This window comes from Ailuropoda melanoleuca, chromosome 2 (genome assembly GCF_002007445.2).
Source record: "Ailuropoda melanoleuca isolate Jingjing chromosome 2, ASM200744v2, whole genome shotgun sequence".
Taxonomy (NCBI): domain Eukaryota; kingdom Metazoa; phylum Chordata; class Mammalia; order Carnivora; family Ursidae; genus Ailuropoda; species Ailuropoda melanoleuca.
This window is the reverse complement of record NC_048219.1, coordinates 177,633,371-177,652,083: the sequence shown is the minus strand read 5'-3', so window position 1 is coordinate 177,652,083 and position 18,713 is coordinate 177,633,371. Positions and strand designations below refer to the sequence as shown.

At 36.2% G+C, this 18,713-nt stretch overlaps 1 protein-coding gene across 2 annotated transcripts in view; it reads left to right on the top strand.

Annotated features, from left to right (window-relative positions):
- The window catches only part of ABCA12 (ATP binding cassette subfamily A member 12), a 171,502-nt gene that overhangs the window by 95,267 nt on the left and 57,522 nt on the right, over positions 1 to 18,713 (top strand). For both annotated transcript variants that reach the window (XM_034655128.1, XM_019807562.1), the window contains 11 exons: positions 666 to 922; positions 1,020 to 1,132; positions 2,350 to 2,474; positions 4,567 to 4,740; positions 7,567 to 7,731; positions 8,054 to 8,264; positions 9,225 to 9,364; positions 11,145 to 11,264; positions 14,244 to 14,334; positions 16,494 to 16,673; positions 17,244 to 17,559. In XM_034655128.1, coding sequence (XP_034511019.1) covers positions 666 to 922; positions 1,020 to 1,132; positions 2,350 to 2,474; positions 4,567 to 4,740; positions 7,567 to 7,731; positions 8,054 to 8,264; positions 9,225 to 9,364; positions 11,145 to 11,264; positions 14,244 to 14,334; positions 16,494 to 16,673; positions 17,244 to 17,559 — 1,892 coding nt within the window. The remainder of the gene's footprint in view (positions 1 to 665; positions 923 to 1,019; positions 1,133 to 2,349; positions 2,475 to 4,566; positions 4,741 to 7,566; positions 7,732 to 8,053; positions 8,265 to 9,224; positions 9,365 to 11,144; positions 11,265 to 14,243; positions 14,335 to 16,493; positions 16,674 to 17,243; positions 17,560 to 18,713) is intronic.

Below are 18,713 nucleotides of genomic sequence, written 5' to 3'. Positions count from 1 at the left end.
ATGTTGCTATGGACCTGGGTGCACAAATATTCATTTGAAACCCAACTTTCAATACTTTTGGGTATATACACAGAAGTGGGATTGCTGAATCATACAGTAATGCTGTTTTTATTTCCGAGGAAACTCCATACAGTTTTCCACAGTGGCTGCATAATTTTCCATCCCCACCAGCAGTGCACAAGGGTTCCAGTTTCTCCACATCCTTCCCAACACTTGTTTTCTTTCCTTCTTTCTTTTTTACTTACCGTAGCCGTCCTAATGCATATGAGGGAAAAAGACTTTTTTTCCCCCAAACCCACTTTGCTGTCTGCCTTTCCACACGATTTAACATATAAACTAAAATATAAAGTAGTTTTAAGTATTTGTGATTTACATGGGATAAAAATAAACCACATCTTTTTAAATCTTTGAATCTACAAGATCTGAGTCCAGTTGGGAAATACAGATCTAATAGGTCCAAAAGTTTTATGAAATTTTTAAGAAAGCAGTAACCTCAAGTGACAGAAAATAATGCTTTGCGGTAAAACTTGCCAAATGCCAACTAATTAAACACATATGCACAATGTTTTTTTTTAAGTGAATCAATTTTGGTTACTTATTATCAATTACCAAATATTTATAACAATGTACCTAATCTACTTCCACTCCTTCCCCTTTCTGGAAAGCTGTCTCAACTTCGAAACTTGACTGAACTTCTTTGCGAACCTGAAACTTTCAGTTCAATAGAAAGAATGTGCCAGCTTTCTGACGTGAGCTTTGGGAACCTATGTGAAGAAAGTGCATTTCATGTGCAGCTCCTCGAAGCAGCAGAGCTTGGCACTGAGATAACAACGAACTTACTGTACCAGGACAATATAATATCTAAAAAACTGAGGGATTTGCTCACCGGGGATCCAAGCAAAATGAATGTAAACATGGATTGGTAAGTATCTTCATTGCCTGTTTCCTTGGTGAAACCCATCTCAAATAATTATGGCTGTGCTTAGTTCAGTGTGGTCTTCTCTTCTGTTTTGTTTCAGGTTTCTAGAACAGGCACTGCAGATGAATTCCTTGGAAAATATCACACAGTTAATGCCGTCCATAGAAGCCATGCTGCATGTCAATAACAGCGCAGAGCCTTCTGAAAAACCAGGTGTTTCCCCATCCATATTTTAAGTGCTGTCTTATAAGAATACGTGTGATTTTCATGCTACAGTTTAAGAGAGGCTTTTTCGAAGTTCCCAACCAAATCTACTTTGTATCTGCCCTTACACATGAGAAATCTGAAGCTTTCAAATATGGTTACTTGTCTAAAATAAACACACAGAAAGCCAGTAGAGGATGAAATAGGGAAATTTGATTTCACAGCAAAAAGACCTTCAAGATTTTAACTAGTTAGATCATTCACCTTTTATTTCTCTGATATATTAAAGCACATTAGCTAGGCTGGAATTTATTTACCTCCATGAAAATAATCTGATTTAAAAAATAAAAAAGATGCACTGCTGTCTATAGAAATCTCAATTCAGAACCTCATATTAGTATTCAGAGCATCATGCCCCATGCAATATGTTTCTTCTTTGCATAATACCTCAATACTGAAAAGAAAGGCCTTCAGAATTTTGGACAACAGGCAGCCAAAAAATTCAAAGGGCACAAAGTCCAAAAATAAAGGGGGCATATTTGCATAAGGAATACCTCATGAAGAAATCAAAGATATTTGCAGAATGGAGATTATAATCTGCTAAAATAAAGTCAAAATATCATTTGTTATGCATTAAGTGACCCAGATATGAAAAAATTATAATCACTGTTCTAAAAAAGTTTGAAGTTAAATACATTCCATTTAAAAGTGAGGTAGTGACTATTAAAAATCCTTTATAAACTGTAACATGCTGGGCAAAGTTAAGGAAAAGTGCTTTGCAGCATTATGTGGCAGATTTAGCAAACCTTGTCCTAAGTTGACAATATTATATGATCCGAGGTTGAAAAGCATTTTGAATTTGTGTGATGTTTTAAATCAAATGGAAGGATATATATTTAGTGCATTATGTAATCAAAGTCTGTGAGGAAACCATATTTTTTTTTGAATCAACCTTGTGTTGTAGACGTCTAAGGAAAATTTATAACCCAGAACAATCTATTACCTTGGGTCAATGATACCATAATTGGAACAAGGCTAAATCATATAGAAATAGATCCTAAGATGCAAAGTTCACCAAAACTGAGAGAACTCTGCTCCTCACACAAGACATACATGTGGAGTGTATGTTTTAGTCTAGAAGATTTCTCTAATGTTAGTACGACAACTTAAGAAGAATTACACTGCAACCAACACGTGCTTTGTTTTCTTTCTTTTTTTTCTCGCAGGTCAGTTAATAGAAATGTTTAGAAATGTTGAAGAGCTGAAGGAAGAACTGAGGAGAACAACAGGCATGTCCAATAGGAGTATCGACAGTCTGCTGGCCGTTCCTATCCCTGATAACAGAGCTGAGGTGGGGCAAGATGTATTTGTACCTACAGCCAGATCCTTAAAGTTTAAATCATGTGTAGTGTTTGTTGAGCACTTATCAGTAAAACACTGAGAAGCTGCTTGCAGATCTGGTGCATTTTGTATGCAAATGATAAAATTAGAGGCTGAGTTCCTAGTGGGGTTAGAAGAAAAGTCCTGAAGCAAAACGGTCACCACTGTTTTTTCATTTCCTTCTAGTTTTCCTTCTCCTTCATCTTCCCTCCTTTGTGCTCACTTTTTCCTTACCTCTAGAAGGTTTTCTTAAATCAGGGGTGCCATCAATAATTCTGTATATGCACAATCGCAATCACATTTTCTGAGACAAATTTACACATCTGTTATGATGACATCAAAGATTTCAGTAATCTAATTGGGAGAAAAAAACAACAGACCATTTACAATTTGTTGAAGTGAATACTCAGTTTTGCTTTTTAAAAGTCCGAAGACAAGACATAGTATATAATATAGATAGCATCCAGGGAACTCTGGGCAAGTTTGTGGGTATAGTGAACATGTTTGGGTGTGAAAATTAATAAGTCAGTTCCTCATAGGCTGATAATAGGGTTTTCCACTCGAAATGTCTCTTCTTTTATCCCTTTTCCAAGTCCATTGTCTGGAAATGTCATAGAAATTTTCCAAAAGAACTGTAGAGCTTAAGGCCTCATCCGTTCAAAACTTAATGTGACAGAGTGTGTCATTTCTAACCACAGCCCAGCTATTCTCCAATATTGGATAAAGTTTTTTGAAAGCCTTGAAGACTGCCTTTGGGATATATTTAGGTTTACTTGTGTCCTCTTCATTGGTTCCCTCCTATAAGAACTAAAACTGCTTTGCCATCCCTTTTTTTCTTCTTGTTCTAGCAAGTAGTCATCATTGTCCTTTTCCCTTTGATCTCACCTTTTATTCATTTTTTTTTAAAGATTTTATTTATTTATTTGACAGAGATAGAGACAGCAGCGAGAGAGGGAACACAAGCAGGGGGAGTGGGAGAGGAAGAAGCAGGCTCATAGCAGAGGAGCCTGATGTGGGGCTCGATCCCGTAATGCTGGGATCACGCCCTGAGCCGAAGGCAGACGCTTAACCGCTGTGCCACCCAGGCACCCCTCACCTTTTATTCATTTTATCCTAAGATCTGATTTTAATAATCAAGCGCTTGGCTTCTGAAGAGTAGGTTCATTTTACTAAATAAAAACATGTAAATGGGGAGTGTACATTCTTAATATTTTCAGAAGGAAAGAGAAAAGTTTCAACAATTTTGAATTTCCTAAACTTTTCTCTTGGTTTCAACTCAATGGCAAGAGAGACTACTTACTTCTCATATACACACCTCACTTTTCAGATGGCATCACTGTCCAAGATGGTTGATTCAAACTATTACATAATTCTGGGCTTTTTGGTTTTTGCCCTTTATCTCTTCATAGAGATACCTAAAGGTTCTTGTGTAAGATTAGAACTTCAAATGATTTTAAAAACAAAATGCAATTTAAATACACTAAATAAAATTTTAAAGGGAAAATGAATCTTAAATGAATATTTTCCCCAAACTTAACTCCAGATCAATTCTTTCTTGGTGCCATCACTCACCCAGTTATTCAAACAAGAAATCTCAGAATCATCACAGACTCTTCTTTGTCTTTTTCTCCGTCTTGTTTCTTAAGCTTTCCAGTGAACTCTGGGCTCTCTATAGTTTTATTAATAGTGGCTAGTGCTTTATTTTTGTTTTCAAGATTTATTTATTTATTTGAGAGAGAACGCGTGTGTGCACAAGTGGGGGGGAGGGGCAGAGAGAGAGAGGAAGAGAGAATCTCAAGCAGACTCCATGCTGAGCATGGAGCCCAACGTAGGGCTTGATCTCATGAATCTGAGATTGTGACCTGAGCTGAAGGTAACTATTGGACACTTAACTGACTGAGCCACCCAGGCACCCTGTGATTAGTGCTTTAAATGGGAAAAAAAAATTGAGCATAATTTATCATATTTTTAAATGAAATCTAAGATTAAAGAAAAACCTTTCTTTTGAGAGAGAGCTCTCAAAGGATTCACAACTAAAATATTCTTCTTCCTCCAACTTGCAGATTATTTCTCATGTGTTCTGGTTGCATTCTTGTGATGCTAATATCACCTATTCTAAAATGGAGGATGCGATGAAGGAATTCTGCAGCCTGCCTCTTCCAGAAAGATCCCGGCAGTCTTACCTCATTGGACTCACCCTTCTGCACTACTTGGACATTTACAACTTTACATACAAGGCAAGTTGCTGTGGCTGAAATATTTCATAGTCACAGTTTAGTATAAAAATATTTGATTACATGAGTATGCTCCCTGATACTGTAATAAATGAGATATGTTTATACAGCTTTTCGAATTATAACTTTATTTTAGAGCTAAATAGGACCTTAGTGATCATACCCTGCAAATTTGCACATTTTATAGATAGGAAATTAATATTATTGCCTGATTAACTCTCAGTTTGTATATCCAAGGCCACGCATTAAATTTAATATATATAATACTAAAGTATGAAATACAGACGTTTTGTGTGTGTATGTTTACAGTGAATGAGCATTAATTTGATAGGATAATAAAGATTAGAGCAAAGTCTGTTGTTGGGTTTTGTTGTTGTCGTTTGTGGGGTTTTTTTTTTTTGTAAAAGAAAGTGGGGGGGGTGGTGTTAAAAATCTGTGTGTGTGTGTTTTTTCCATCAATTTAGAAAGAGGCTACTGTTACTTATGTAACAGTACATACAAAAACAAAAAACAGTACAACAAAATAAATGGGTCATTATCAGAACTTAGAAAAGTCAGTAATGACTTCATCTTACAATAAGTAGATGCTTCATAAGTACTTGTGTAATACAAAACTGAACAAAAAATATAAACACAGAAGAATTAAACACCCTTTCCACCTAGGTCAAAGTTATTTACATGTTATTACAAACACTGAAAATAAAGTTTTTCCCTTTAAAGTAAGAAGAACCGGAAACAACATGGCTGACTTTTGTTGTTATAGCAAAGGGGGTGAAAATGTTTGGACTAGTTATCAATAATCCTATTCTGGGCCATCATTTTCTCACACCTATATTTCTGCAATGGCCTCTTAATTGGCCTCCCTGCCTCCACACTTGCAACCTCCCCACCACCACCCTGCCCCACCATCCCTAAGCAGCCAGAGTGATCCTTTTAAAACTTAAGTCACATTATGCCAACCCTGTGCTCAGTACCTGCCAGTGGCTCCCCAGTCTAAGTAGATCCTCCAGATCCTACAGGAACCCTATGATGTGCAAAACCCTTCCCATCTCTAAAATTCTCTTTCCATATTGGTGACACCTTGGGCCCATGGCTGCTACATGGAACCACTCAATATTTCAAATGCCAAGAATAGTGCCAGGCCCAAAGAGGCCCTCATCAAATACCCATTAACTAGACAAATGGTTGTTTTACATAAACTATTAACTTAAATGCATATGAGGTGAAATTACCAATTTTGTTCATCTAAAATGTTAATCCTTATTTTATAATGACTCTGCAGAGCAGATACCAAACCAAATATTTTTTGTTGAGCCTAGTAATTAAATACAAGCATTTGACAAGCAGAAGACCATTCCTACTTCTTTTAGGTATTGCAAAGAAAAATAATGAAAAATTTCTCATCGCTAGTCAATTTATTTCACATCAGTGTAGGAATGCCCAGAATTTTGATGGAACTGGAAGAAAAATTGAAATGTTGACTGTAATTTAGAAAAAAAAAATAATTGAAATTAGTATCTGTGCTGGTGAGGTAATTGTGTCTTCACAATATCTCTCCAACTGCATCTTGTGCTCATAATGGTGGTCTTTGACTTTCCTGGATATCTTAAGAGCTTTCCCTCTTCATGGGCCTCACACATCTTTCCTGCCCTGCCTGTAACATACCTCTGCTTATTCTTCCTCTGCTTTGTTCTCCATTGGGGTGCCATGGGGGAGAGATCTTTCTTGATTCTTAGCTAAACTCTCTCTGCCTCCTCGTATTCCCCAGTCTTTTCTTATTGTTTTATTTGCAATCTGTTCCTTCTATTAGACCAAGGCTACTTGAGTGGAGGGACGGTATCTCTTGGTGTACCAGTATACCCATCCCCTCACCCATGCTGGGGACATAGCAGGCACTCAATTAATGCTTGGTGATTAAATGAAAGAGAGAGTGAAATTACTTTAAAATTTTAAAATGTTTCCAGTGTATCTTCATGCAGCAGAAAAGCATTGTAGGATTATAATTAAACTTGAATCACATGAGCTTTTTGACAGAACTTTTCTGATTTTAAGGATCATATTATGTGATTTTTTAGCAACAGTATATCCATGAAGAGTTATGTAATTGACATTTGCCCTTCTGACTTTTAAAATCATTTATTTTTGGCAACTTTATTGAGGTATAATTTATGTACCGTAAAATTCACTTATTCAAAGTGTCCAATTCAATGATTCTTTTGGTAAATGAATGGAATTGTGCAACTATTACCACAATCTAATTTTCAAACATTTCCATCAATCCCAGAAAAAAACCTCATGTCTATATGCAGCTATTTCTCATTCTGACCTCTAGCCCATGAGACCCCTGATCTATTTTCTGTCTCTAGAGATTTGCCTTCTTTAGACATTTTATGTACACTGAATCATACAACACATGGTTTTTGTTTGGCTTTTTTTACTCAGTAGAATGTTTTTGAATTTCTTGCATATTGCAATATGTGTCAGTATTTCATATTTCATATCTTTTTTATTGCCAAACATATTCTAGTTAAAGGACGTACATTTCATTTGTCCATTCATTTGGATCGTTTCCACTTTTTTGGCTATTGTGAATGATGCCACTATGGACCTTCACATACAAATCTTGGTGTGGACATATGTTTTCATTTCACTTGGATAAGTACTTAGGAATATAATTGCTAGGTTGCATGGTAAACTTATGTTCAAGTATTTAATAAACTTCCACATTTTTTTTCCAAAGTGACCATGCCTTTTAAGATTCTTACCAACAGTGTGTGCGGGTTCCAATGTCTCCACATACATCACTTATTTTTATTCTGTTCCTGTTAGGTATTTTTCCCTAGGGAAGATCAAAAGCCGGTAGAAAAGATGATAGACCTCTTCATGAGGCTAAAAGAGATTCTCAATCAGATGGCTTCCGGCACACATCCGCTGCTGGATAAAATGACATCCCTGAGACAAATGCATCTGCCCAGAAGTGTTCCATTAACACAGGTAGGAAAGTCACCTAGTAATGTGCTTATTGGGAAATTCCTTTTGTCACATTAACTTTTATTCGAGATTAGTTACAATATATTCAGCTACAAATATAGTACATTGGGAAAAAGCACCTGCAGGAAAACTCTTACTCTGGCAAAGTTGTTGCCACTTAAGTCAGTGAAGCTCAGCATTCTGCATTTACATTTGGGGTACATGTTTTAAAGGAATTAGGGAAGCTATAAGGTTACTCTAAGCATTACCAGGTTTTTGCCTATATTGTTCTCAGCAGCATTTACAGCTTTCTAATGTTAATAAATCATGGATTTTTATCTCATAGGCAATGTATAGAAGCAACCGGATGAAAACACCCCAAGGATCATTTAGTACCATCTCCCAAGCATTGTGTTCCCAGGGAATCACCACTGAATATTTAACTGCCTTGCTGCCCTCTTCTCAAAGGCGAAAAGGCAACCACACCAAGGATTTTTTGACTTATAAATTAAGCAAAGAACAGATTGCTTCCAAATATGGAATTCCCACACATACCAGTGAGTATACCTCAAAATCAACGTAGTAACATCATCTCCTGACAACATGGTCTGCTGTAGCTTAGCCTTTTATAATCAATGAAGTATTAGTTTTCCTCAGCACTACTACAGCACTTACCACACGCCAGACATGTTTGCGTATTCACTGATTCACGCTTTACAACAAGCCTGGGAGGTGTTCATACTAAGGGGAAATGAGGCACAAATACAGCAAGGAACTGGCCATGGTCACCCAACCTGAAAGCATCAGAGCCATGATCGGAACTCAGCGGTCTGCTGCAAACTCTAGCCTCTTAACTACAACATTGAGAATTCATCCGTCACAACATCACCGTCCTTGCTAGTAAATAATACTTCTAAAAACATCCTTTAAATCTGCTTAGATAATATTTTTCTTAACTTTCAAGAATTAGAAAGTTGTACCACACATGGAAAAGTTCTGAATGCAACAGAACTATAAACGTTTAGTGGCACATCGACCCCACGATGCTTGGAATGTGAAATTCCAGCAACTGGGCTCTTCCACATAATATTCAGGTATTTACTATAGCAATTGGATTGACTCATTTCTTCATCTTTTTACTCATTCAGCATTCATGGACAACTCTTATGTATGTGGTACTACTATTCTAGTAGCAGGTTTTTGTATATTTTCTGAAATTAAGCATTGGTGAGGTGAATCTGTTGGAAGATATCCTGAAATGTGATTTTCAACCTTTCTAACTCCTCTTGACAAATGCCATCCTTTATTATAGGCTTGATTATTGGGTTAAACTTTCACGACTAAAAAAAAAAGATTTGTTACTATACTTTCTTACTTTGATGCCAGAGGCCTCACAATTGTTAATAAGGGAAGTAAAAGGGATGTATCTTTGGGTGTGATAATCTGTGTCAGTTTACCATAAGGTAATAGATTTTAGATTCACATACTAAATGGTTTTTTTCCCTTTTTCCTTCCAGCACCATTTTGCTTCTCCCTTTATAAAGACATCATTAATATGCCTGCTGGACCTGTGATTTGGGCTTTCTTGAAACCTATGTTGTTGGGGAAAATTTTATATGCACCATATACCCCCGTCACAAAGGCAATAATGGAAAAGGTTTGACCATTATAACTCAGAGTTTCTATCTAGGGTACTAAGATGATTTTAAAGTAATCAACTTCCAAATTTACTATAGCTGACTCAGCTTTCTTTATATCTTACTACTATTACTGTTGACTTTCTGAAACTCTTAATTCTCAAACTCTGCCCTGTATATGTATAAACAAAATAGACTGGTTGGTAGACCTTTGAAGAGACATGAATCGTGTTGAAACTTGAGAATGAGGTTAGTTGAACCAAGACTTCAGATTTTTCAGCTTATCTCCAAAAGCAGAAATTTTTTCTACAACTTGTGTCTAATTTTCAAAGTGTGTAAAAATAATGGCACTAGAAAAAAATAACATTAGAGCATTATATAACTAGTTTGAACAAAAACAGTCCCTAAATTATAAATTATTGGCTTCATATTAGGTTGCACAATTCAGCATGTTATGTTTATGTAAAAGATAGCGATTGAGAAAGACATTATTAATAGTAACTATACTTATCATCTACCCAATTTAACCATAATTACATTTCTCTCCCAAATTTTAATGTTAGCTTTAATGATTTGAATTATTAACTTGCTACTTTTAAAATGATAGAGTGAAAGTAAAAAAAAAAAGGAGATCTCTGCTTTACCATTTCTTGGTCATTAGACAATAGTTTTGGTGAATAAAACGTTATTTTAGATCTATATAAAAATGGACATGAGTTCATCACTGGTTTCTAGAATGTTCTTTGTTTCTGTTGTTTGCATTTTGATACCTTATTTGCTTTATTGGCTACACTTCTGTATAATTTTTGCATAAATGAAGTCGTTACCTGCTTATTTCCTAAGTGCAGTCATTTTTTTGTCTTTCCTTTTTGTTTGGTTCTCTTTTTCTCTCCTCTTGATCTTACTTTTTCTTTTATGTAACTAGTGATTTTTAGCACTCAAGGATGTGTTTTTCTGTAATTTATGCACATTTCTCTAATTCTTTATAAGTTATTATGCTAGTCACACATTCATATGCAGAGTTTTTTGTCATTGTTTGCATTATTAAAATGAGGTTACATTAGAATGCTTCTCTACATATTGCTTTATTCACACAACAATACCTTGTGGAAATTCTTCCAACTCAATTGGTATAGTTTAATTCATTCTTTTTGAAAATTGTAAACTTTTTCATACATAGAATTTACTCAGCCAATCCTCAATTGTTGGGTGTTCATTTTGTTTCCAGTGTTTCCTTTTTATTTATTTTTTGCTAATGTAAATAATGTGACCGCAAATACTCTCATGCATATTATTTATACAGTGGTATTTTTATTTCATTGAGATGATTGTTTAGGTTTGAGGGATTGAGGAATAATGTATTTTATTTAATGACTGTTGTCAAATTGCTTTCCCAACAAGGCTGTAACACATCCATTTCCACCAGTAGTATATGTAAGCATCCTTCCCCTATCCTTGAACTAGGGTACTTCTGTAGTGGTAAAGTTAAATGTATCATTGGAAAAAATGACTAACTTCTGGAAACTTCAGAAGGTATGTCCTCATTTTGACTGTAAATTCACTGTGGATAGTGAAGCAAACCCTACATTTTCCAGAATTGTTAAAAGTGATTTTGACCCTATTAGAAGCTGCCATTTAAAAACTTCTGACCATGTGGGAAATTTCTGACACTGTTTTTTTTTTTTTTTACTAGCTCCACCTTTTAGAACCGTTTCTTAAAGCTCTGTAACAAAATAAGATACCTTTCTGAAATATAGGAAAAATAGTAATGGACCAGATCTGTTTTTCTTTGTCTTTTAGTCTAATGTAACTCTGAGGCAGCTGGCCGAATTAAGGGAAAAATCTCAAGAGTGGATGGATAAATCCCCCCTTTTCATGAATTCTTTCCACCTGTTAAACCAGACAATTCCCATGCTCCAGGTAGGAGACGGCTCTTTCTCTTCCATAGGAATTATTATTCTTTGAGATTTTAATCACTTTCATTATGGAAATTCGCAGATAGTAACTCAGAATCCATATTCAATAGATTAAATTGCCTGTCCTCCAGAGAGAAAATCTGAGACAGGATAACAGATCTGTCACTCACATTCAGAATCATCCTCAGCTCCCATGATGCATCCTTTCACTCTAATTCAGAGATAAGCCATCTTACAGGTTGAACTTGATTCATAAATACTGACATAAATCTTGTTTTCCAAAAATAAAATGCAGTAAAAACTACTTAAAATATGCTTATTTTATTTGTTCCTCCACTTTAAATTATTTTTTTGCTATCTTAACAGAACCAGAGTTCCTAAAATATTAATATTCTGAAGAAGAACATTAAATTTGGGGAGTTCTTTGGTTGAAACATACGACACTCTAGGTTAAAGATTTGACAGTGCAACTCAAATACAATGCACAATGGTTAAAAAGTGTAATTGGCAATTCTTGCAAAAGATACAAGGTTTTCTGAAGGTGATGAAAATAATGTGAGGAAACGGTCCAATCACAAACAGAGATGTTGACAACCAACGATGGAGCAACAGAATCAGACCAGTTACCAGCTAGAGAAAGGAAAACTGGCAGGAAGGAAGGCAACATAGGAACTTCAAGAGAGAATGGCTTGCATATCGAAGTATTGAGAGAGGCCCAAGGAAGATTGATGGAGAGCTAAAATATATTTGCCACTGCTTCCCCAAAAGGGCCTTCTTATAATCATGCTCAAGGAGCTAAATATAGAATAAAGGATTTGTATGTAGCACACGACTTTGTCAGAAAAATTACACCCAAAGATGCTTTGCTCAGTCTTTGTTTTGACTAACGATTGGCACATAGTTACAATTACAATCTGGCTCTTATTATAAACAATATATAAAGTTTATGTTATAATATTATAAATAATAAAATACATTTCTGAAATATATTTAATAAGTTAATTAATTTAAAAAGTAAACTTTGATCAAACAGCTTCCCCAAAATTTACTGTTAAATTTGGTCCTAATTTTAAGTATGTTCATTTTAAGTGCCCCCCCCTTTTTTTTTGATGAATCTTATAACAAAGACCACTTGAGTAGTACTTTATTGACATATGTATTTTCCTAAATGGAAGATTGCTCCTTTTTTCCTAAAACTTTTTTCCTGTGGAGCAGGAAAAAACCCTACACATGTGATTTCATTAAGGAACGTTTTGTTGGCTAAAACAGTGAATGAACAAAAGACACAATCTATGCTTCATAGTTCCAAAATGCAGTAATTTGCTGTAGAGAAGCTCTGTGACCATCTCCATAAAGAGGCCATCATCTAATGGAGCAACTTTATTCTGTTCTAGACCAAAACAAATCATTATTCTCAGTTATTGAGGACAAACTTATTTCTACAAATGTACACAGAATTTGAAATTCAAAGCTTTTAGCGTCACACCTGGCTTTGCCAATGTGAACCTCGAGACAAAAGATGTAAGACACTCGATCTACAGTTTATAAATCTCTAAAATGAGTGTCTTGATAGCCACTACACAGATGTGTGAGGATCATATGTGTGGAAGCATATAAAAATATTACTTATATATCCTAGGACTGATTGCAAAAGGAGTGGTGGGAGAATGGCCATGTGGCTCTGTGGTTCATCTTTGAATTGCAACTAACACAGGGCTTTGTTTATTACTAATGCTCTGATTCAGTTTTTCCCTGATGCACAAATTACTTCCTGGTAAATAGTGAGACTTTAAAGGATTTGGCTTAGCACAGTCTGAGTATATCATAGCCATTTGTCTACATGCTGCCAACTACTCTTAGATCCCTTAGCACCTGTGGATTTAGCAAATTAATTCTATTGTATATATTCTCTGTTAATACATATTATTCATTATCATATATCTCTATGATAACAAAACTGAAGATCTTGGTAGGAAGGACAGAATAATAAGTAGTACTGACTTGTCCTCTAAAGGGAAAACCAACTTAAGCCTGGCTCACATAAAAACTAGGCAATGAATTAACACATAGGATAAACATCTTTTTAATCAAGTTGAATTCTCTGCCTTCAACTTTCCCCTTGGCCCTTACTGATTTTGTGTCCTCAAGGGACCTCAAGGTGTTATGGAAAACTGTGTGAGAAAAGTAAGGTAAGCTGTATTAGACAGTGCCCAGTACACAGTAACGTCTCAGTAAGTGTTGGTAGAAGCTATGTCTGCTAATTCGGAAGATAGCTATAAAGTCTTTATGTGTCAAAGCATTTACGAAATTTTCAGTCTTTCCATGGATATAGAGTAATTTAACGTTTTATCATCAGTTCATTTTTCTATGTTCACATAATTGTGCTTTTTACAATATAAAATGATAGTGTAGCAATTTACATTTGACTGTCCTGATAAGATGAGTCATTTCTACCTGCTTTACAGAAAAGTAACACGGAGCTGGAAAAAGCCAAGTGCTTGCTGAGAGCCCACAGCTAGGGAGTAGTAGGAGCAGGGTACACAGTCAGCTGTGGTATGAAATTCCATGTAGACATCACAATGTTTAGAAGTTGTTTTAGTTTGTTTCTGTTGAACAAAACTCAACTATGAAATTCAGCCACTACAGTTGTGCACAGCATATATCAAAAAACAAATGATGTAATAGCCATGGGTAAACTGACTGTTAGGGTAAATATAATTTCTTATTGTTGATAATTAGATCTGGCTACTTTAGCATGCTGACCAGTTTGTCTATAGATAAGAAAAAACCCAGCCTTTCTAGTCATGAGCAGCCGTGTACCTTCTTTTTCTTTCTCAAGGACTTGTATGTGAGCCCCACAAGGTGAGGCACTGGTACTGCAGAGTGGGGGTTACTTCATTTCACTGAAGGTATTATTAGAGAGACAATCATTAGACACGTTTTCCTCTTGTATTGAAACTGATTCCCTATTATTATTTGTTAGAATACTCTAAGGAACCCCTTTGTGCAAGTTTTTGTGAAATTCTCTGTGGGACTTGATGCTGTTGAACTATTGAAACAGATAGATGAACTCGGTAAGTCCAGATTCACAAAACTTCTGTTCACTAGTCGTGTCAGAAATGTGAAAAACATGGTTGCATTTGAAAACATTTTGTTTTTTTCTGTATTTGATTTTTAGCTAGTTATTCTAAGTAGAATCTTGGATATATCTATCCGTCTTTTCCCCAGATAGTTGTATAATTACAAGTAGTAACAACTATGTGGATACCCAGTATCTGCAGTTAGTTTCAACAATTATATACTTCCTGTAAATGCAGCTTTTCCTGCAATCATTGGTCGGGTGGTAGGTTGCTAGAAATAAGAGGACACTTTTTTTTTTTTGATAACTTGATGAAAAGCAGGTCCTTAAGGACAAAGGAAAATGAAATGGTTTATGTCTGGCTATATTTAACATTTTATCTCCACTGGCCTCAGTATCAATTTGACTAACCCAGAACGTACCTGGAAGAAGTTATTGAGTTAGCAAAAGCAAAACAAAGCAATGAAGACACTCAAAAGAAAATAAACGTGAATCAGTATTCAAGGTTGGATCCTCCTCTCACGGTCATTTAAAAGGAACAGGCAAAGAGGATCAAAGGAAGCTGTCTGAGCTTATGCATTCCCTCTGCCTCATCCCCACCTTCAACCTAAGGGATGCAAGACATCTGATTCAGTCTGTGTCTGACTCACTGTTGCTATGCAACCACAAGTATGAGGAAGGGATTGAGAGCATCTGAATTTGGCTGCAGTAGAGCAAGTGCCCCTCCTCCTCCCTGGTGCTACTGGGACATAAGTGACATAGGTTGTAAACCAGTAGGGAAGAATTATGCTTACATTTGTCTTGTATATAGTTGTGTGCACTTCATGATAGTTGACTGAATTTGACTGAAGAAAGATATTAGTGGATTTATTCTCTGAAGCTATCATTTGGGTAAGAAACCATTTGATACAAATATCAAAAATATATTACAAAGTTCACAAGTTTTATCTTCCTAACTTTAGATATAGAAGGGGAGTTCTAGAATTTAAAATTAGACTAAAATGAACGTAGCAGAGACTTGATGTTCCTATAATTGTATATGTAATTTAGTATCTAAGAGTTTATATAGTTTGAACTGAGGGAGCACTGACCCTCATAGTTCTTGTTTGATCCTCTCTGCCAGCATGTCTAAGGAATCCTTGGTGTTGTGTTGATTTCCAATGGCCACTGGAGGCCACTGTTCAACCACAGTTTTACCCCTCCCCCACCAATGTCTGTATCAAACAAACCATTTCACTTTAAATTCTAATGAGAAATGCATTTAATAAGCTGCCCTCTGTGAGAAATTAAGTCTTACATTGGACTGTGGAAGAGTCATGTTTGGGTTCTGTGAGGAGGGATTTATGATACTCACAACATTCTTGGTATTCATGACGATCAAGTCAGTGAAAATTTAATTGGCCAAATGATTTATTAACTTGCAATTTCATATTTACCCTTTGTCTCGGTTGATTTCCTCATAAGGAATCATGAAATTGAAGAGCAATTAAATCCTCTTTCTTCCAGAGTAATTACCTGAAATAAAATCTTGATCATTTTGTCTAGATTAATACAGATATCGATAGAGATAACTCACATAAGGTTTTAAATCAAACAGTTTAAGAGAAAGTTGTTCACTATGTGGCGCAGATTCTCACAGTCTCCTAAGAAACGACTCTGCAGCATGCCTTATTGAATGATAAAGTTTATTTGTTCTACCCAATCTACATAGATTTTCCTTTAAGTTCTTACATTCACATTATCTGAATAAAGTGAGTGTGTCCATTTACTGTAAACTTCCATCTCTAGTTTTCTTCCTGACTATGTGGATGTATTTTTTAAATTATTCACCTTTAGCCACTGGCTAACCTAATTGTTGCAGAATATACTTTTAAGTTGGCTCATATCACTCTTTGAACTTGGGTCTACTCTATCAGTACTAGCTCAATGTTCTGTTCAATGAGTATTTGCACATCTGGACCCATTTTCCCAGGTGTTACTAGATATTTTTATTACCAGATATTTTAAATTCTAGTAAAATCTACAACTTCCTATTACTCATAATCTAAGTAAGTACTGACCAAAAAGTCAGTATTTTGTCCCATTACTACTAGAAACAATATTACAATACAACATTATAATGTATGTTTTGTCTGTTTTGTTTTGTTGCTTTAGATATTCTAAGGCTGAAATTAGAAAACAGCATTGAAATCATTGATCAACTCAACACACTATCTTCCCTGACAGTAAATATTTCCTCCTGTGTATTATATGACCGTATTCAGGCAGCAAAAAGCATAGATGAAATGGAGAGAGAGGCCAAAAGGCTTTACAAAAGCAACGAACTCTTTGGAAGTAAGTGTTATTCTACTAGAGTTTGTGCTTCTCTTTGTACTAAAATTGGCCAAATTCTTCCCTCACCCCTTTCATCGAGAACTCAGGAAAGTAGTCTGGAGTGGGGGAGGGTCACTGTCCCCTCTGATGTCCTTAGAAATGAAAACCTTTCATGTAGTCAACCCACTATATTGTCTGACAAGACTTCCACAAGAGTATGATTTTGTTGGCATGGTTAAAATGAAGACTGAAATGGATTACATAGTTACAGGGTGAAGTTGAGTCCATAACCAGTCAAGATTATTCATTTTATTGTGTGTGTGTGTGTTTTTTTTTAATTTTAGTAAGTGGTTTAGAGTGATATATTTAATCTGGCCACTTAGTTTGTAATTATATTCTCAAACTCCTGCTTTGAATCTCTGAAGTTGTCACTTCCAATTGGCCATCTTTTCTGTAAATTAGGAGCCTGAACTTACTGTCACATTACAAACTCAGTTGCCTGTTTGGCTGCCCCCTAAGTGTACCCTCCAAACAATGAATAATGTCAACCATAAAATAACCTTTCTGCTGTTGTTGCCATTTTATTTTTAGGTGTTATTTTTAAGCTTCCTTCTAACAGAAGCCAGCACAGAGGCTATGACTCTGAAAATGTCTCACTTCCTCCTGTCATAAAATATACCATCCGCATGAGTCTCAAGACTGCACAGACCACAAGAAGCCTAAGGACCAAGATTTGGGCTCCGGGGCCACACAATTCTCCATCCCATAACCAGATCTATGGCAGGGCCTTTGTTTACTTACAGGATAGTATTGAGAGAGCAATCATTGAATTGCAGACTGGAAGAAACTCCCAGGAAGTAGCAGTCCAGGTCCAGGCAATTCCATATCCCTGCTACATGAAGGACAAGTAAGTCCCTTTTAATAGCCAACCACTTTTTTGAGAACTCATTTCTGCGTATTCATTCACATGGATCAAGCGAAAGACTCTTTCATGAAATTTTTGTCAAATGCTTGTTTCTAGGCAAGGGTCCACACCACAGGGCACAGCTCCACTCTGGCTGCCTATTGTTACCAGAATGATGGTCAAGTCCTTATCAAATCATAACCTTTAGCTTTCCAAGTACTGTGGCACTTGATGCAGGAGAATTGGACTCCAGACCTGAGTGCGGGGCTGCACGATTTGGATGCTACCCACTTTCTACTGGTCTTCCCTTTCTCTAAACAAGACAATCTTAACATCTCTTCCAACTCTCAAATTTCACTAAAAATCTACAAGTGCATGGCCAATCTTAAGGAAGAATTTTGATAAAACACATTATTGATCTCTTAAGATAAATATTATGCCATCTGAAACTATGTTATGCACTACCAATCCACTTGCTAGGAATCTTCATCTAAAATGGTTTTGCTGGGGCACCTGGGTGGCTCAGTTGGTTAAGCGTCTGCTTTCAGTTGAGGTCATGATCCCAAGGTCCTGGGATCAAGCCCCACCTGGGGCTCCCTGCTCAGCTCCCTACTCCCTCAGCCTTTCCCCCTGCTCCTGCTTTCTCTCTCTGTCTCAAATAAAATCTTAAGAAAAATAAAAATAAATAAAATGGTTTGCTAAATGGGCAAAAAGTGTAAAGTATGGTTTAGACAACTGAATTTGAATGGTCAAAAAATCTGCCAGTCGAATAGCAGTGACTGGCTCCTCCACTCTGATTGTAGCAAGGCTCATCCTCCTACATAAAAGCTGGAGGCTGAATATCACTTAACAGAAATTGCATTTGTTATCCAGCCCAATTACTGCAGTTTATATACAATTCGGATGGTTCTGGGCTTTTTTTTTTTTTTTTTCATTTTTCTTTCTATCGATGCGTCTGTCTCCTTTGGCTGCTTCAAGAGCTATAGATGAAATGAGGTCATGTAACCCTCTGTGCAGCAGTGATACGGGGAGACGGATGAGGATTCCATCCATGAGCTGCCAAGGTTAGCTGCTTATTGTGGAGGCGGGTCAGTTCCTTGCAGCCTGAACTGTGTGTGAACCGCAACGGCTTGCGTGAGCAGTAAAGACCTGTGGGT